The sequence below is a fragment of the Solea senegalensis genome, linkage group LG3, assembly GCF_019176455.1.
Source record: "Solea senegalensis isolate Sse05_10M linkage group LG3, IFAPA_SoseM_1, whole genome shotgun sequence".
Classification (NCBI taxonomy): Eukaryota; Metazoa; Chordata; class Actinopteri; order Pleuronectiformes; family Soleidae; genus Solea; species Solea senegalensis.
Window position 1 is genome coordinate 26401039 of NC_058023.1, and position 21113 is coordinate 26422151.

Genomic DNA, 21113 nt, shown 5'->3' on the forward strand with positions numbered 1-21113 from the left:
TCCTCACTAAAAATTCCTTCACAAACAAACCACATTTCTTTAACATTGTTTAATAAGTATCTCTGATATTGAAATCTGTCATTCTATTTCATAATGCCTCTGTGGATCTGTGATTGCACATAACCCCCTGAACAAAGTCAGCACTGAGTATTTTGTCTATACACTAAATAGGTACATGTTAATGTGTGCAATGACAAAAACACACACTTATATATATATATACACATATATATATATATATATATATATATATACTGTAGTAACACCCATACAATGCTAAACACTCCTGGTACTGTAAGTACTGTAACAGACACAAGGAAACATTGATTGATTGTACAATTTTCCCCCGGTAGAAAATAACATTTCTGTATTGCAAACTTTTAGTGGCGATTCAAATCATAAAAATAAAAATGAACAAAATAAATAGGACCAAAGAGGCAACGACGTTTAAATAAAACGAGAAAATGGCACTGAAATTTGGCACAAGATACAAAAAAATACATCTGCACTTGAAATGCAACCGACATGAATGCACGGGTTATTATGTTTAGTGGCGTGCAGCCTTTGCAGTCGACGTTGAGTGCTTGAGGTGTTTTATTATAAGAACGTGACGATAGACGCGTGTATCCATCGCCACGAGGCGTGAGCTAGATGGCGAGAAGGAAGCTTTTAAAACTGTTGCAATATATTATCTCCATAAACCTGAGAATATATTATAATATTTCCACACATTTCACCTTCCTGAAAAACAAAAATCCCTTGAACTGCAGAAGACTGTGACTTGTAGAATAAAAAACAAACAACAACATACACTTGTAATTGAGCTGGAAACAGCATTAAACAAAAGGACATTCCGTATATTAAAGTGTGAGCAGGCGCTTGAAACAAAATGGTGGACATGCACATCCCCACAGAGAAGAAGAAGAAGAAGAAGACTGAGTCAAAATTATTGTTCTGTACAAAGATAATTAAGCTCCTGACACCTGTGGGTGAGTCGATAATGATCAGAATCAGTGACGCGAAGAAAGAGATGATGGTGCTTTTTGTCCTCTGTGCTTGTTTGTGCTCTTCAGTAGAAACACTCTCAACGTTGGAAGTGAAGTAACAACAAAAACACAATTTTTCCCCGTTACAACCATGATTTCTTTCAAGCGAGCGGAGCAGTTGACAATGTGTTGTCAAGTTGATCAGTGGACTGAAGCGGGGAGTCACCATTAAACTACCAACACTCTCTACTGTTGAAGGAATACTTCACCAATTTGCATTTAGCTTTGTATTACTAGAATAGCGGTAGTATTTCTGAAAAATTGTTACTTCCCAACCTCAGTTCCCCCTGAGTCGAGAAATATCTTCATTCTTTTCTTTGTTACGTGCTCACCAGTGACACTTGGTCCTGGTGGGCAAAAGATATTTCTCGACTCCGGGGAAACTCAGGTTAGGAAGCACAATTTTGCAAAAATACTACCCCGTATTCTAGTTATACAAAGCTCAATGCGAATTGGCGAATTATTCCTTTAACACAGGGCTGAACAATTCATCATTATCAATTAATTAAATCTGCAATTTGAAATAATTAAGTCAACAAATTGCAAAAGCTGCAATTTACCTATTCTATTTTTGATTGTTCTTTCTTGACAGCAAATAAAGAGCTCATCCTTCAAGAAGAAGGTAGTGTTTTTTTCATTTGATCTCATTTTAAACAGAACCTTAATTAAAGAAAAAAAAGAAAAAGACATTGCAACTCAAATCGCAATAGCAATAGCTGTCAAAAAATATATTTAATTGGATATTTCTCCTAAATTGCTCAGCCCTACGTGGACATTAATGAAACCTGGAGGACGCATTTGATTCTCTTTGATTTGAAATTAAAAATCCTGATTTTTTTGTGGAATGACAAGGAGTCTATTTTAAAGTTTTCAGTTTTAGAAGTGATCAGATAATATAACAACATGCTTCAGCAAAATGCAGTTTCTTCAAGCAGTTTGTGTTTGTTTTTGTGCCCCATTTCTCCTTCCTGTGCGTAAACGCCACATCTACAAACAAACCACACGAACAGCTGGTATATTTCTTTTTTTGGTGCCTTTTTTTTGTGGAGGAAATAGCTCCAATGTTTATATTTGGGACTATCAAAAAAGACCCTGTGGTGGTTTTGCTTCCAAAACCATGTATTTTCCTCTAGAAAATACATAAGAAAAACGTTCAAATCCATCACCAAGAAACTCCGACCCAGTAGGCTCTGTGACAGAATCTTAAAAAAGGCATAAACTGATCAAAAATGATAAAAAAATGTACATCTTTTCTTTAAAAAAAACAAAAAACATTTTGAACCACACACATACAAATTAACAAAAAAAACAGCACCAACGTTTTATAAAGGACACACAGTACAAACTGTTCTGTTGTTGTGTAACATGAGGGGGGTATAAATGGCCACGACAGCCTCCTGCTACAGCGATATCAGGTGTTTTGTTATTAAGTGCTACCTCTGTTCTTACCAGTCCCGTACATGTGTGTTCACAGTTGTCATAGGCACATGTTAGCATCACCTGTTTGTGCATGTGTGGCATGTAATTGTGCTGAACTCCCATCTTTTCTGTATCCTCTCTTCACTGCATGGCCCGAGAGGAGACTTCTCCAAATCCAGTCTCTTTTCTCACCGTCCTCCTTCCCTTCCACTCTCTCCATTTTTGCATTAACATCAAGCCCTAAAATCCCCAATCTGACATGCTCATGTGTGTTACCTCTCCTCTGCTTGTCCACCCCCCCTCCCTCTCTGCCCCATCTCCTCCTACATCACGGGTTCTGCAGCAGCCCCTCCCACTGGATGGGCTGTGAGAACACCTCCCTCTCCAACCACATCTCATAGCTGTAGTGGAAGTCCTCGGGCAGCTCCACGCGCTGGCCCAACACGCTCTGCAGGCAGTTGTCCACGGGCGCGAACTCTCCATTCTTGTTCTTGTCGTAGCGGCGGCTGTTGAACTTCTCGATGCACTCACGCAGGGCACACTCCTCTGCCTGGAAGTCCCAGGGCCGTGCGTCAATATCTGGGGCCAGAGGGGAAAGCATTTACTCATTCCTAAACTTAAAGAACTCAAAGAAACAAGTGTGTGATGTTTAGGACGGTTTCTAGGCAGAAATTTAAATGTGTGACTGCTTTAAAAATAAAACAAACTGTTTTTAGTTGCCGTATGTAGGACTCACACTCTACATGCATCATGTTATGGCTTGACGGTAGGTAGGTCTGACACTTGGTGCTAGAGGCAGCTAGCTGAGCTATGGCTGAAGACGTAGCAAGTGTTGTTGATGATGTGATGTGATGCCTGCCATGTCTAAGAAAATCTGCAGGAACGGGGGAACGCTGCCTTTGCTCAACTCCCCCCCCCCATGTGGAGGATAAAGCAGTAGAGGATGGATGGATGGATACCAGAAAACAGAGAAATAAAGCTTTGCACCCATATACTACTCATTACAGTAGAAGACTGTTATGCACTAAACATTTAAATAAATAAAAATGTATGTATGTATCTGTGACATACATTCATTTTAATCTATTCATATCACACCCACAGTGACAGACCACTTGCTCTCTTGTAAGGCACTGTGACCCTGAAAAAGAAACCCCCCCCCCTCCCCAAACAGAAACTTTGTTGCTATGGCAACATAGCCCAGTTTTCCAGTGTCTCCTGGCATATACAATTGCCCATACACACAGTTACACACGCGTGCACACCCACCATGAATTATACAGTTAGCATTTATTAACCGGAAATGATCAGGCAGTCGTCTTTGTTCTGTTAATGAGCTCTGTCTATGTGTGTGTGTGAGACTAGAGGAGAACCACAGGGACTAATTATCGCCATGACCACTTCATTTATGAAATTCTGAGAGGTTAAATTGAGTTAGAGCTCAAGGAGAATGGCCTGTGACCCGATTATGAACTGCAGATTATCAAAGACACATTTAAATACCTCACTGATGATGGAAGAAATAAAAAAGTACATGAACACGGGGCCTTCATTTACTCTTTACTCACTGCCAGAAAACCAGTTCTTGACCTATTTCACAAAAGGTTGAGCACAATATCATTAGTTTGATATATAAACTATTTAATATGATTTTAAAATGGTGTACTTGGGTATATACTTGAATATGTCAAATGCACTTTACAATGCACTCATTGAAATACTTTTTTTAATTAAAATTTTTAATTTAAAAAGTGTTATTGGAAAACTTGAAGGTTCATCAAGGTCCATAAAGATACCATATATGTTTCCTTGCCCGTCTGTGGTAACAAAAAAATTCAAATACAAAAAGAGTATATTAAAATATACCAGAAAAACACAAATAAAGTGAAAGGAACATTATTTTAAGACATTATAGAAGATATTAGTACAGTGCTTCTCAATCCTGATCCATGTTTTAGATGTTTCCCTGCTGCAACACACCTGATTGATTTCATCAATTTGCCATCATTAGGTTTTGAGATATTACCGTAGATGCAAGAGAAGACGGAGCCATGAGGCCGTACTTTTTGAAGTTTTGTGCGTTGTAGGCCTCCGCGTTTATAATATCTGGCAGTAACAATAATGAAAAAAAGTCCCTAAAAAGTTGAAAATGAAAAAACTCAACTGTGGCACACAATCTGTGGACAGTCTGGCACTACTACTACTACTAATTTTGGTCTGAGAATTATTTCTTAAGATACCAAAACAGTTATTTACAAGCTCATTTCAAGTGAACTGTTTCAGAAGTTGTTTTTACCGTTTCCATAGGCCCAGTCATCATTGAGCCTGTGGCGGACTTTTTGGTAAATGGCCGACATGGTCTTCATGTTGCTCTTCCTCCACTGACGACCCAGGTACTTGGTCTGAATCTTAAGCAGCTTGAGAACGTAAAGCTGCATCATGGCCTGCTTCACCTTCAGAGCTCGCTTCAGGATGGGGGCAGACTTGAACACCACCAACATCTATTAAGGGAATATGAAGAAAGAGTAGTAGTAGGAGAAGGAGGAGGTTTATTGTACGTATGTCAGTACACAGTGAAACGAAGATCCATTTTACATGAGCATATAATATCTATTAATCTATCTGGAGTGCAATATTATTTACAAACTTTTTGTACTGGGTCCCACTTTTTAAAGAAAAACAGAGATTTCTAAGAAGAAAAATGTATCACAACTTACAACAACTTATTTAATAAATATTAAGTAAAACGATGGGAAATGTTTTGATTTGCCACAGATCTCCCACAGCCCATCTGTGGGTCCGACTCAGTCTCTGGGAATGCTTTACATGACTAATTATTGTTTCTGAATACCTGAATGCTTTTCATCCCATTAGGTGTCGGGCCCTTACGTGATGTGGGAACCTTCTTCCAGATTAACCAGAAACATTTTCACTTCACAAGAAACTTGTCTGGTTCTTAGTAAGATTATCTATTAGTGATGGATCAAAGGCAGTTTGTGACCTGTTGTGTTCAGTCAGATGCTGATGGGTCACAAAGAAGGTCCGTCTGGTCTAATGTTATCTTTCTCAAACATGATCGCGCCCTGAGGCTTTTGCTGTCACTCACCATGGTCCTGGAGTGTTTCCACTTGGTCAGCTTGTTGAGGATTCTCAGCAGGTTGATACACGAGAACAGATTCCTCCAGCAGAATTGGTTGTTGTCTCCTGCTTCCTGAAAGGAAGCGCAAAGTCAGGTCGTGAGGACGTTTGGATGGCGGCCTTCATGCTCGACCTGCGGGTGTATTTAACTCACCAAGCTCTCAGCCGTCAGCTCGGGCATCTCGTGCACCACACAGTGGGGAAAGTCCAGCACACAGATGCTGCAGTGAAAACACAACATAAAGTGGAACCTATAGTTTTACTTCAGATTAATATTATTATTATTATTATTATTATTATTATTATTATTATTATTATTATTATTATTATTAATATTATTCTAATATTCCGTGTCATTGCGGTAATTTTTGAGGGGGTTAACGTGCATGGAGGTCAGGTCTGGCGAAAATGCAAAATATTGGCATAGTTCCCGGACCCGTGTGTTGCTCAAGGGCTCTATAGCGCCCCCTAAGGTGAAGGCAGAGGCAAAATTTAGTTCCACCAAATTTCCCGAAAAGACGAACAAAAAACTTGACCGTAACCGTGGCCACAACTCAACAGGAAGTCGTCCATTGTCGGCTGAAACCTTTTTTTATTTGATGGTGCTTTTACATTTTTTTAACAGTCTTGGTTCAATTTTAAAACTTTTTTTTTAATATCTTATATTCATTCTATCTGTATATTTTTTTTAAACCTAACCATTTTGACTTGTTTATTCATTTATTACTTCTTTTACGCTTTTAAGATTTAAATTTTGACACCTTCAATCTTTTAAAACGTCCGATTTCTTTTACGCTCTTTATTTAACACATATGGATCGTACTTTCTTGGATTTCTTACAACTCTGTTCCTGTATTTCTGCATTTGTGTGTGGAAAGTACGCTTCTGTTAATAAACTTGCCTCACCATTCACACGAGATTAACAGATTGGTTCAATCCTGTCACCTTCAGAAAAAAACTCTCAGTGAAAACCATTATTATCATTATTATTTTCTTCCACACCTGAGTTTCCTGTGATCACACTGCTGCTGTGAAGCCATCTGTTGTGCCACCATCTAAAAGGCAGCTAATGTTGAACCAGCCAGTCACATCCATAATTCTTTGATACCTTGTTTTGAACCATTTTAGTTGAGGGTACTCAGAAATAAATAAAGCATTCACAATTCTGTACTCATCTGTGTGAGAGTAACAACGTTATTCAGAGACATCAATGGTGCAGGAGAAGAACTGTCCTACCTGTTTTTGGCACTGATATAGGACATGATATTCTGGTTGAAGAACTTGAGAATGAGTGGGATGCAGTTGGCAAACACCAGGTGCTGGGAGACGATCTCAAACTGTGGAGACAGAGAAATGTGGACGCGTTAAGACAGTTTGAAAAAGCAACAAACGGCTAAAAATAACTTTAAAAAAAACCCTCTACTTTTTGCTATTTTATTCGGGCAACATGTAAAAAAAGAAACAATTAAAAAAATTAAAAAGTCATAATTCTGACTTTTATTTCAGAAATCATGCAGTTTTCTTCTTTTTTCTTTAATTGTTTTTTTTGGGGGGGGGGTTGGCCTGAAAAAAAGTCAGAATTCTGATTAGAATCATTTTATTTATCTTTTTTACATGTGGGCCCCAATACTCTTACTCAAAGTTGTTTTTCTTTACTGTGATCAACATTTATTTATGTTAAACCATATTTAATGTTTATTTTGCAGTATCTTGTTAATGTTATGGATTTTGAGTCCGCTTTAATATATAATAAATCTATTTAAATTGAAATCATCTCATTGTATCGGTTTATCAGTGTTTGTTCAACATTTAGAACATATTTTTGACAATACCGTGGTATTCCGATAACCGTGATCATTTTGGTCACTATTAACACGGTATGAAATTCTCATAATTTTACACCCCTTTCAACCAGGAATGAGAATTGCCTTTATTGGCACTCTGTGGTGCAAACACTCAAAACACACAGGACATTGCATAAAATGTAGGACATGAGATAAAATAAGTAATAAATAATCCATCTTCATGTCTTAAAGCAGTTATTAGATGATTAAAAAACACAAAATGATGATGTTGAGGTAAAAAAAAAAAGTGGAATGGAAAATCCATATTGCCGAGAAGAATAGAAGACAAAAAAAAGAATAATCCTGTGTCAGTGATGAGTTTCCTGTGTGGGGAAAAGGTCAAGAACCGTGGCAGCTGTATTAATCCCTCACTTCATCCAGGAAGATTAAAAACCAACAGCAATTCTGGAGCTGAAACTCACATGGTCAGATTTCAGTCAGTTAACGATGTCCCAAATGTCCTATATTTAGCTTTACTGTCCGCATGTAATGATTCTTCCTCACAATCGGTTCTCATAATACAGTGTTAAATTATGTAAGAATTAAGAATGAATCAATTCACCTTCTCACTACAGCTGCATTCTTTTTTGTCAGCAGAGGGCGCTGCCACTACAACTGTGTAGAGCAGCCAATTAAAACACTGAGGAGGAAGGTCCCTTTTTTAGCATCAGAGAACATCCCCATCCTGCTGCATCAAAGCAGAAATCAAACAAAATACTTCTACAAAAAGAGCAGATTTTATTTTCAGTCTCCATCAATCTCTGTTTTCTGCCGCCAGTGAAATGAACACAGCTTCAGCTGTGAGTCTATGATGCAGACTGGGAGGTGGTGCAAAGGTGGGGGAGGAAGTATTGGCACGCTTGATAGAATAATCAGGTGGAGAATAGTGTGGGTCACACTGGGGGAGGTGAATGGATATCTGTGTGTGTGTGTGTGTGTGTGTGTACTGCAGGGGGAAGCAGGGAGAAAAATGAAAACGATGGAGAGATGGTTGTTACAGTAGGAGGGAGGAGAGCAGGTATCCATGTGCGTTACCTGATAGATATGGTTGAGTTTGAGGTGCTTGAGGAGCAGCAGCAGCAGAGCAGAAATGGCCTTGACGATGATTTCCTTGTGTCGGTTCACGTCGATTCCCAGCTTCATGCTCTGAAGGACAGTGATACTGGAGGCAAACAACACAAATAAACTGTGTGACCTTCGAGTGTGTATCCGTTGTCTCCATGTAGGCCTGGTTAACATGTGTCAACATCTGTTTCCAAGAATGAAATGAGTTTGGCTTCACTCTACAGAGGTGTGAATAATGGAATTCACATTTCAGCCATTGGCTCTCCGATTTCTGCAGCTTGGCATTGGCCATAGAAAAACAAAATATGACACAAAATATCAGTCAATATGTAACAAAAACAGCCTCACGGCATCTCCTCTGGCAGCACATCGGCCAGGATGTTGATAGAGTCAGTTTTGGCTTTGGAGGTGGGAGCTGCGGCCAGCAGCAGCTTCAGAAGGGCAATCTGTCACAGACGAACAATGCAAAGGCATTACACAGATTAAAATCTCCACCGAACTGGATTATTGGAATTATCTTCTCTAAATTCTCCATAAAACTCATCAAAATAACTTTTAAAATCTTTTTAAAGAGAAGCTTAAGAGAAGAGTGATTTTTTTCATGGACAACAAAGCAGAAACAATTATTTTACATTAATATACTAAACAAAGAGTTATGTTATGAGCTACTCACCACATACTGGGAAAGGTTAGGAAGCATGCCCAGGTACATAATCTCAGTCAGAGTCTCCTCCACCTCCTCCTCACCCTTTAAAACAACATTTACATGATTGAATGTGATGAAAACGTTTTTTTAAGGTTACAAGAGACACATCTGAGTGTCTGAAAAACAACAACAACAAAACAAACTGGTGTTTACTGACCAGGGTGAGTGGACACTGTTGAAGCTCCTCCTCCTTCTTGATCTGGACTTCAGCTATCGAGACATATTTGTGCTGGTAAAGAAAAACAACACAACTCTTATTACATTATAACTGAATTGCAACAAATAGGGGGCGCAATGCAGGAAATGTGCTCGCATAAAAAGAGTGAGCCCGTTTTAATTAGCTTTGCTGACTGACAGGCAGTCAGGTATTCATCTGTTTGAGCGCACTTCTCAGTCTGTTTTACAGGATTGGTATGGATTTGTAAGTGGGATGCCAATGTCAGGGGATTCAGCAGCTGTGTGTGTATTGATTAGGAGACTTCACTGAGCCAAAACAAACACAAAAAAGGAGGGATACATACATTTGAAAATGGGGAGTTCTTGAAATGAGTCGAGAAAATGAGACTTAACATAAATGGCAAATTTCACCTGTTTCAGTGTCTTCACACTCTCATGGATGGGTCTGGGTAAACCCACCAAGGTCTCTGTGTCACTACAGAAACAAAGATAAGTTACACATGAAAGTACAATATAATCTGAATAAGGACATTTAAATGTCAATAATGAAATACCCACTTTCCCAAAGTGAAGCCGATGAACTTGTTTCTACTGGTTTCCAGGAAGTGCTCGATGTCTTTCTCCCTGTGAACACACACACACACACACACACACACACACACACACACACACACACACACACACACACACACACACACACACACACACACACACACACACACACACACACACACACACACACACACACACACACACACACACACACACACACACACACACACACACACACACACACACACACACACACACACACACACAGGCTGCAGTCAGATTTGAGACCTTGTGCAATTGCAGAACTTCTACATAAGGAGTTAAACAGCTGATTTTAAGCATGCATGCACTCAATTCACACAAAGTTTGTAATCAGCTTAGTCAAATATTATCAGTCAGTCATGCTCAAGCGGTAACCACTTGAGTCGTGACGCACCCACGGAAATCTGAACTCTCACTCTGAATCCCTGAGATTCGTGATACGGCCAGCAGCATGTTCCAGACTTGAAACCGCAAGTTAACGTCCACTCACATGTACCTTGGTTTATCATTTGTGTTCCTCTGAATGGGAACTTAATTTACAAAATCAACATCATGCGCTTCTAAAGAAGACTTGAAACTAGTGATTGATATTAAATCGAAGATAGCCACTTCCAGGTGGTGGAGGTTATCCTTAACTGGTAAACCAGAAGACTACATCCACTTTTTCTGGATGTTCTACAATGTGCTGCTGCTTTTTTTTTTTTGCCTCCTACAGATCAGCCTGTGTCATCTCTCCAAACCAAAGACAATAAAGACACTTTCAATACATAAATTAGCCAGTAACGAAGGCATGATAAATAATATAAAATGTCCTCTCATAGATGTTGTGTAAAGACACTCACACTGCCCACTGTGTGTAAAAACACAGATGGAGAGCATATTGCTGGATGAGGTGAGATTGTCGCTTATATTTAGTCATAAACACTCAAGTGGTGGTACAGAATCAGGACGGGATTCTGACAGGAGCTGCCAGGAAATCATGGCGTTAAAATCCTGGTGGTATGTGCGAAGTTTTGCCTAATGTGCTGGTCAAAGTGGCAGGTGGCCAAACATAACCAGAAGGTTTTTAGCCTGTGGAGTAAAAGCTAAGTGCTCCGTGCCAGGAATAATTTTAGAAGCTAGAACAATTATTGCTGGTGTTAGTTTAATAGAAAGCTTTCACATTAACAGCTTGTGATGCCAATATATGAGCTATGGTAGTTTTCAAATCCATAACACCATCTGAAAACTGGAATGAGCAAATTGCAATTGAATCACTTTACTTTTTAATGTCTGGGCTGCAACAACTAATTGATTATTAACTGATAATTCACTATTATACACTTTTAAAAACTTTTCTTTCTCATTTCTTTTCTGCTTTATGAGAGTGTAATGCAAAATTGCAGTGGCAATATGTGTGCAGAAGTAAATTTAAAATATTCAGTCTTTAATCGTTTGAAAAAAGTCCAGACACTTTTTTAAAATCATTATTTCACCAATTTTCATTTTAGACCCTAAAGTGCTATTGAAAGCTGAGAGATTAACCTGACTTTAGGGGCCCAGGGGAGACCCTTAGGGAAGTTGACCCTCTCTGTTGGAGGTCTCAGAGGAGGCGGAGGTGGCGGGGGCTGGATGATGACGTCGCGGTCCAGAGGGTCCACTTCGCCCTCGATTCCGCTGTCCGTGTCCTCGGGGTCCTCCTCCTCTTCCCGGGCGTCGTCGTTCTTGAAAGGATCCCGCTCGTTGTACGTGTCCAGGCTGTCCTGTTTGACCAGCGGCTGGAAGAGAGAGAGAGAGAGAGAGAGAAGGAAAACGTATGATTATAATGAGACTCTGTAACTAGAGTTTCAATTCACCATCATTCATGGTTTACCTATACAACCCATAAAAGTATAAAACCCAGAATACAATTTGAAACCTACTTTTTCAACCAAATATTCCAGGACTGCTGTCTATTTTATTATTGTTCTTACGTATAATGTATGGTTTTGTAAGTTCAATTTTATATTCTGTTTTAGGCTGACACCGTTACATCTGTCCAGGGACTGCAGATGAAAATTAGCCTTGTGGCTAACTCTGGCATATTTACATCAATGTACACTGTCCTCGTTTCACTAGACAAATAAATCAATCAATCAATCAATCCAGAAAAGGCAGTTCAAGTCAATGCCACATTCATCTTGTGTTTTCACAGCAACTGCAAGCAAACGTGACTGATTCAACTTACCACACCTTTATCTTCAAATGACACAGGCAACAAAATGCAAGCAAGGCCTATGACTGTAGACTGAACTATTTTAATCCTAGTCCACACACACACACACACACACACACACACACGCATACATACACACAGTGTCAAAATTCAAACGCATTCTCTAATGAATGAGTGTGACAATAGTGCAAGCATCAGGCATGAGTCAGCGTTCTGGACGTTAGTGGAGCTAGTGCAGTTGATGTATGGCGCAACAGTGGTGGCTTGGACTAAGTGAGGAGTAGAGCGAGTGTGCATGGTGGAGAGAAAGGAGGGAGGGAGAAAGAGGTGGAGGAGAAAGTGTGTTGTGAGCCATTCTCTATGGAGAAGCCATTCTCTGCTACATGAGGAGTTCAAGCTAGTGTTGTTCTCATCAGGGTCAGGGGACAGCTGCTTTCAATGACATCCATTTAAGAGAGAGGTCAAGTGGACAAAAAAACCCAAATACAACATCCGCTAGATAGAGATAGAGTTCATTAGGATCTCAGTTCACCTCCTCTATGAATGCATTTGCAGGACATTGACCCCCTAGTCCAGAGTCAAGAGACGGTGCAAGGTGATATTTGAGGCCAAACGCAGCAGCGATGCGATGAAAACTACATTGGGGGAGGAAATGCTACTACTGTAGATGTCTGAAGTGACACTGGAGAGTGACCGCTCCAGTGCCAGTGACAATAGCCAGCAAGCCAGTCCTGTCTCTCAAACCCCACAGCCCTGAACTGAGCAGTGACCACAGTGGAGGAGGAGGAGGAGGAGGAGGAGAGAGGAGGAAGAAATAGGGTGAGAGAAAGGATGTGATGGGTGGAGGAGAAAAGGACAAATGAGAATAAGCACATAAAAGGAGGAAAAGAGAGAGGCAATAGGAAAGGAAATATAGAAAGTGCATGAAAAGTGGGGGGGTGAAGGGTGTAAGGATGAAGATGGGAATGGAGGCGAAAAAGAGGAGAAAATGTAGATGGAGCAAATTAAGTGATGAACTGAGGCGGAGAGCAAGGCTGCACCAAGATCACTCAAGAGCATTCAACTTTTGAGTAATTGATCCATTTCAGATCAGATTTCAATCAGCATGCAAGAGTAAATCGTCTGAAGTCAAATAACGTTAAGTGTCCGAGTATACCAACAGCTTTGGATGAGATGGAATGACAGGAGGACAACGAAATGAGGATGAAGGGGGAAACAAATGCAAGGTGATAGAGAAAAGGGGGAGACGGGGAAGGAAGGAGGCAAAGGGTGTGGGGGAGTGCAAAAATAGTCCAGCTCGATGCAGAAGGAAAAGAGAGGAACTTGTAGGGTAAAGACCTGCTTCTTGGGAAAGGGACTGTCTCCTTCCAAGCTATCAACAAAGGCACTCTGTGGGGACACAAGGAAGAAGGGGCAATGAGACATCACAAGACAGTTAAAGATAGAGAGACAGAAAGAGACAGAAAGGAGCGAGGGAGAAATAAAGAAGAAAGAAAGAGTCTGTCCATTCTCTATGAGGAACGAGGGGCTGGAATTCCCGAGGGGCTGATGACTGTACGGCGCAACTGGAAAACCTGACCCAGCAATGAGTTGAGTTATAGAATGTAATAAATCCACTTTACCAGAAACAGGCGAAGCTGTTGAATGATAAAAAAGGCAAATTATGGAAAAATTAGTGTTGGTTAGTAATAACAAAAACATGTTAGTAATAATAGTTCAGTCACACTGTAGAGTTAAAGGGGACTCGACACACTTTCAAATCCCTGATTCATTTATTTGGCTTCATATAGTTTGCAGTGAAATTAATATGTGGTGTTTATATCACATTCTGTCAAAATGGAGAAGTTAAATAAGTATGTGAGGGTACTGCACCCCATTCCCACTGATCAAGAAACCCATTTACTCACGGGTTTAAATGGGTTTAATCAGAATTCACTTCAACGTCAACTGACCTTCATTGTGTTGTTTCATCGTTTTGTTTCCGGCACATTTTGTGATTTCACACACACACACGCACAGGTGACACAGGTGTAGAAAAAAAAAGAAAAAAGGGGCTGAACAATCACTCCAATCACTTTTTTCTGCAGGTTAAAAAATCCCAGGTTTACCCATTCATTTCAGTATGAAAGAGGCTTCAGAGTTGCATGTGTGTGTGTGTGTGTAAGATGGAGGAGAAGGAGGATGAGGAGGGGGAGTTGTACCCTGCGGCTGCGGCGGCCCCTCTTCTGCTGCTGCTGCTGCTCAATGAGCTCCATGGCCGAGGCCGGAGGTGACGCTGCTCTCATGGCTCTGACCACCTTGATGCTGTTCTCTGGCAGCGGAGGCAGATTTAGACGCTCACGGCCCCGAACCTTCATCTCCTGGAGCTCCTCAAATCCCCCCAAGGTGAACTGCAGAGAGGGAAGGAGACGGGATGAGTACAGATTATGGTCAGTCAAGAGCGGCTGAGAGATGTAAATCTAAAATAATGCATGTATAACATTTTTTTTAATGACATTTGTTAAATTAAAACTGTAGAAATCTAAGTTATATTCCAACCATGGTCGAATGAGTTTACACAATGATGCTCCACACAACTCTCCCTGTGTTTCTCAGTATAGTAGCATTTAAAGCAACAAGTCTTCATAACCATTTAGTCTTTAATTCATGTATCTAGTATAATTATGTATTAAAAAAGCTAGTCAATTACAGTCTCATCAGTTTTTCACAACACTAATCTGACTCTCAGACTCAGTGTTTACCGTCACAGCAGCAGGAAGTGAGTCACGGCGACCTGACCCCTGCTTCGCTAGATGTCGGAACAAAAATAATCAGATAATCAGTTGCCTTTACGCGTCTATATGATTGTCTGTGACGCACTGACCAGTATAGTCTTCCAGAGCAACAGCAGCACTTTCTTCATGGGGAAGTGTGGCGCGTTCATGCTGCAGAACTTGGTGACCATGGTGAAGAGGAGCAAAGCAAAGGGCTCGCCGTTGTACAGAGGTGAACCTGAAGAGACAAAGATCAAAGCCAGTGGGTTTTTTGGATTGTGTATATGAATGAATTAATACAACTGTGAAGACACACCTTCATCCAAGACACTAAAAGACACACACCTAACTCGTTCTTGAAGGCCTCTCTGGCTGCTGTCCACTCAGGCCGGTCATCCTCTGTTTGAACTCGAATAGTCTCCACCATGAGGTACATGATGCTTAGTAACACTCTGCAACGGAAAGTCACACTGATGATGTGTAATTTTTCACCTGAGGAAAGACACGGATGTGCTTTGCGTACGCGTGTGTGGACTATTTTGTCAAAAATCAATTCCCTTAACTGAAAACGAACATGAATGCATACATAAAAGGGAGCATGGAAGGAGGTAAAGTAGACTGTGAGTGATGCATTTGTGTAGCTCACCTGAGCTCTGTGCTGTCTGCAAGAGAAATGGCAGGTTTCCTCACTGCACTGCTGCACGCCTGGCTGTTGCTGCTCACACACACACACACACACACACACAAAATCACATATTAATTGTTTCTTAGTTTTTTTAAATGACATTAACACAGTCAAAAACAGAAAATGTGAGAAACTACACATCTGACTGTCCAGTTTTTCTTGTATAACCTTGTGTGTGTATGTGTGTGTGTGTGACCGGGCAGACTGTGCCATGATGTCTACGAGCAGCTTATGTAACAACAAAGATTTGGATTGGGACAGTTTGGCTGGTGGATCAAAGTCTGTGTGTGTTCCAGCATTTTAAGTTACTCTCTCTGCGTGTTTCCAACATCACAAATGTCCTCTCATCTCGTCTGAGTGAGCCCCTCTTGCTTTGAAATGGAAGATGAAGGATTTGGGAGGGAACAGACAGAGGGATTGCTGAGCAACGTCGGCTAGAGAAATGTGGGGGGAAAAAAACAACTAAAGCCTGCCCCACACTTTTTTCAGCATCTTCAGGGCAACCACACTTTGTAAATAATTTTCAATGTTTTAATCCTGAAAAAAAAAAAAAAAACGGACTAGATGATCCAGTCAAGACGCAGAACCACACACTTTAAACAAATATTTAAGTGAATAAGGTGTCTCTCTCTCTCCCCTCTCAAGTCTGTGTTCTGCACATGCACAGCAGTGCTTTTAAATATTTATAAATAATCATTTATAAAAAGTAAATATCAAATACATAAAGCTTGTGAAAAAAAAGTGATCATATTCAACCCATGCATATTATTAAAATATGGCCAAAAAAAAAGCCATCATCTTCTTCTACATTAAATCGGCTGCCAAACAGAAAGTCCTGAGAGCATTTTTTACACTTAAGTGCAGCGCTCTTTCTTTCTTAATTGTTCTCAGTGGAAATGAATTAAAATAGAAACGCTCTAAATAAGGCATAATATGAACATCTGTCCCATCTACTAAAAAAAAATATGAAATATAGAGCTCTGGTACAGTAGCTGATGTCGCACCTTCTTATCATGCAACAGTGGGGACCAAAACCGCACCACACTGTTCTAACTCAGAGATGTACAATAATATATGTGAGGTAATACGTCAGGTTGTCTCTTCGCTGGCTGTTTTCATACCTGGTAGAGATGATGGATAGTAATACTAAAACAGTGGAGGGGACAAGCAAAATGGCCAAACACTTATTTCTACCAAAGATCCCGAGAGACAGCGAGGTTAAATCACCGCCATAAAAACAAGAGGATGGAATGAAGACAACTGACAGGCAACTGATTCCTTGTGCAGTGATCACTTCATATCAGTTACAGAATCCAAACGCTGGTGAATGTTAATATGTCGCTTGGGTTACATATTATTAGCATGTCTAAGTCTCTGGAGTAGGAAAGTTTTATCAGAATAATGTCCGTGCTGTCTGTTTACATACTTTACTGTGCGACTGCATAGTAGAGGTCAGATATAGTCAAGTCAAGTTCTGGGATATATTTATCGTTCTCCTTGGATTCAAATTGCACAGTGAACTCTGGCAGCTTGAAACCAGCACTGGTGCCAGCCGACATTCTCCTGCCAACATAACAGTGTAAACGAACCGAGGCACGTGATGTGTGGAGCTCTATAGTAAGTCTGCAGCAGTAAGTCTGTATTGACAGTAAAGCGGCATTAAATATGTTAAAAGAACGTATGTGGCTGTGTTTCTCGTCTACTATTAAGAAAAAGTTTGTAATAACTCGTACGTCCGGCACGTTCACCGAGTCCTACTCACTCGATCTCCATGCTGAGCAGCTCCAGCAGCGCCGTGAAGATGCCCATGTCGTAGAGAAGAAAGACGTTGTGTCTGGACCAGTGGAGCACATCCACCTCCGTGTCACACTCGTCAAATACTCCTGTAAAAAAAGACGAAGGGATCTTTTTAAGATTTGGGAAATGTTTTTGCTTCACAGGGAATGAATTACACAATGCATTCTATTCTCTGTATCAAAATATGGGGGGTTTAAACCATGGCAACATAGTTTAAAGAAGATACAGTATACAATTTGTGGTTTTATAATTTTTTTTAAATGAGCTGAATCAAGTACATTAGACAGGAGGCCTGATTTCAAGTGACTTTTACAAGCACATCACATCAGTTAATAGAAATGTATTCACAATTTGTAATAAAAATCTAATTGTAAACATAGATAAAAGCAAATACTCACAGTCAAAATAATTACAAAATACCTAGTTTGATGATGTGAGTAAGTAAGTAGCATGGTGTTCATGGGAATTTGTTGTTCTGCTGCTGACGCTCTCACGCTTTATGGGAAGAGCTTTGGTGGTTTTAAGAGCAGCTAATGGCAGTGAGTAACCATGATTATTAGTGACAAAGACCCAAAATAAACTATAAAAACAAGGGTTAACACACTGGCTAACTGTAGTACCGAATATTTTCTTCTTCACTGGTGTATCATTAGATGTTTGCACCGGAATGAAGCAGTTCATTACCTTGACTCCAAATACAGATTTCAGTGGAGTGCAGAAATATCTCACATGAAGTCACACGGTGCATGGATCTTTTTCATGAATTGAATTTTCTCCATGTCACAGGTGAAGATAATGAAATTGACTAAGGGCGGAATTCAATTTAGTACTGGCTTTATTCAGGCGTGCTCACCCTCATGGCTCGTACATGACCCTAAAATCAAACCGAGCCGCTGTTAATAACAGCTATGCTTTGTCTTGCTGGCTGTTGTGTGTGTGTGTGTGTGAATTCTTCATACCTTGAGCCAGGTACAGAATGGCCCTGGCCACCTTTAGCCTTCTGTCTCGGTCCGTCACCTCCAATGCATCCAGCAGCCTCATCACATACGCCCTCTGTTCCTCCAGCGACAACTCGATCCACCTCCTGCCTCGAGCTGCAGAGAGAACACTTCAGGGTCACCACTCACTCTTTGTGCACCTACACTCAAAATGATCCTGAGTTGTATACGCTGTGTTGTATATACAAGAAACGTGTATTTTTTCCCACTCTGGCTACACTCAAATACAGGGGTAAAGTATGTTTAACTGAAAGATTAAAATCCTGCTTTGATGTTTCTATCATTAGCTTTCACATTATGTTCTGGCTGACTGCATCAGCTTTAGTAGTCGTGGGATACAGAAGAGCACCAGAGTCAGTACTGACAGAGACACTAATAAACTAGAGCGGCCGTTCCCAAACACTAGAATCCCACAACCTATTTTAAAAACCTTAAATCATATATTTATTTAATAAACAGTGAGTGACAAAAACCTTTAGAAAACTGAGGAACAAGTATGCCAAGTATGGAAAAAAAAAATTTTTTTACGGACCCAGGGGAGGGGGTATTTTGAGACAAAAGTCGCAGATTTGTGAGATTTAAAGTGGCAAATCTACGAGAAATAAAGTCGCAGATTTATGAGATTAAGTGGCAAATCTACGAGAAAATAAAGTCGCAGATTTATGAGATTAAGTTTCAAGTCTACGAGAAAATAAAGTCGAGATTTATGAGATTAAGTGGCAAATCTACGAGAAAATAAAGTTGCAGATTTTATGAGATTAAAAGTGGCAAATCTACGAGAAAATAAAGTCATAGATTTATGAGATTTAAAGAGGCAAATCCAGGAGAAAATAAAGTCAGAGATTTATGAGATTAAAAGAGGCGAATCTATGAGAAAATAAAGTCGCAGATTTATGAGATTAAAAGAGGCGATTCTATAAGAAAATAAAGTCGCAGATTTATGAGATTAAAAGTGGCAAATGTACGAGAAAATAAAGTCGCAGATTTCTTCATGTGCTGTAACCTACATCCCTGGAAAATTTTATCCAAATTCTTGCTTTATTTTTGAGTTGTGGGGCTAAAAGTCGGCTAAAACAGAAGTAAAGACACACACAAAAAAGGGAAAATAGGTCAATTATCAGCACATACACAAACATCCATTAACAGATCATGCTACTACAAAATAAAAACAATCATACAACTAAATGGAATGCAGAGAATTGGATCAGGTGGACATTAACAGGATCAGGATCAGTGGAGCAGTGATCGTGCACTTGGATTCCGACTCGGCACATAGACGCGCTTTCGCGACACACAAACAGACAGACATTCACCTTCCGTGGATCTTTAATTAGAGGTGTTGTGACGGTAATCACTGTAATTTATGCGAGTGCCTGCTTTACAGACAGCGCTGACAAACATTAACGGGAAAACTGTCAGTGGCCCGACCGTGATATACGCCGTACAGCTCGCACTCACAGAGAGAGCGTGAGTCAATCAGGAAGACCAACTGCTTGACAACTCACTGAACACACACACACATAAACATGGACACACTAATGAAAAGCCTGTAATGCAAAGAAGCAGCTCTGTGCTCTATCTCTGTAAAACAGCAGCTGCAGCTTCAGGCTAATCCTGGTATTCATGGCCACTCAGTTTGGAGAGGAGGTGTCTGATAATCGAGGACATCTTTACTGAAACATTTAGCATGGAATGAGAATGAATCATTTGTTAGAAGAAAACAATTCTAAACTTTAAAAACAATACAATTATGATCGTGTTGCATCACTAGGATTTCATATTCTAATCTATATTATATCAATATCGTGACATGAGACAAGACACTGTCTTTGATTTTGTATCACGATATGACATCTGTGATGTCTTTTCCTGTTTTAAAGGCTGTTGTAGAGGCATTTAGTAAAATATTATGATGTTTATTATATTATTATTGATTAAAAATACATGGAATAGACATAAAATCATATAAGAAAAACTCTATTTGATTATTTATTGTCAAATGTATCTATTTGGCTATTTTACTTGTTTCTGATACTTGTAAATATGCATTACTAAACATGTAAAAGCCCAAGAAACACACAAGCAGATATCATCTAAAACTAAAGCAAACAAGATATCATCACTATCCTGTGAGAGGCACAAAGCTCTAAAAATAAAAAAAGTTTCCTGAGCTCAGAGGAACAGCCTGTGTCCAGCTTTATATCAGATTACACTGAGATATATTCCATATTTCTGGACATAGCCTAAAAATATCAAAGTATTATTTATAAGCCGTATTGCCCAACCCGGAGAACAACATAGAATTTTTAACAATCCCATAAAGAAACATTGTACTTTTTTTTATGAATAATATGAATGATAAAGCACGTGTTGGAAAAGCAGCTTTGTTCTTGGAAAACATGAATCTGTACCTGAGCAGAGTTTTTTTTTTTTTAACAGATTAAAAGAGCAGAGCTTTTGATGTGTGGTGACACATCAATCGGCTTAAAATAAAAACTGAGTTGGAAAACACCATGGAGCAAATTTGCACTTCTGAGTCAGAAAATGCACAGAAACATTGTACGATTTGGTCCCGTTTGTAATGTTGTTATTTCACTATGTACTTTCGTTATTCTATCATTCAAGAAAAAACACATTCTTGTACGGGAACATTTTGTTTGGTTAACCTTCATCGTTTCACTTAAGCCTCTCTGTTAT

General features: G+C 39.8%; 1 protein-coding gene across 3 annotated transcripts in view; it reads right to left on the bottom strand.

Moving 5' to 3' along the window:
* Window positions 1–34: 34 nt before the first annotated feature.
* The window catches only part of strip2 (striatin interacting protein 2), a 31771-nt gene continuing 10692 nt past the window's right edge, over window positions 35–21113 (bottom strand). For 2 of the 3 annotated variants that reach the window (XM_044021704.1, XM_044021702.1), the window contains 19 exons: window positions 18378–18512; window positions 17384–17504; window positions 15583–15651; window positions 15282–15388; window positions 15047–15174; window positions 14385–14573; window positions 13522–13572; window positions 11514–11746; window positions 9954–10019; window positions 9807–9870; window positions 9376–9447; window positions 9186–9260; window positions 8861–8958; window positions 8483–8609; window positions 6840–6940; window positions 5758–5824; window positions 5572–5676; window positions 4762–4966; window positions 35–3044 (listed from right to left, as the gene is read on the bottom strand). In XM_044021704.1, coding sequence (XP_043877639.1) covers window positions 2794–3044; window positions 4762–4966; window positions 5572–5676; window positions 5758–5824; window positions 6840–6940; window positions 8483–8609; window positions 8861–8958; window positions 9186–9260; window positions 9376–9447; window positions 9807–9870; window positions 9954–10019; window positions 11514–11746; window positions 13522–13572; window positions 14385–14573; window positions 15047–15174; window positions 15282–15388; window positions 15583–15651; window positions 17384–17504; window positions 18378–18512 — 2264 coding nt within the window. In that variant the 3' untranslated portion in view covers window positions 35–2793. The remainder of the gene's footprint in view (window positions 3045–4761; window positions 4967–5571; window positions 5677–5757; window positions 5825–6839; window positions 6941–8482; window positions 8610–8860; window positions 8959–9185; window positions 9261–9375; window positions 9448–9806; window positions 9871–9953; window positions 10020–11513; window positions 11747–13521; window positions 13573–14384; window positions 14574–15046; window positions 15175–15281; window positions 15389–15582; window positions 15652–17383; window positions 17505–18377; window positions 18513–21113) is intronic. The other variant, XM_044021705.1, reaches the window with a different exon arrangement.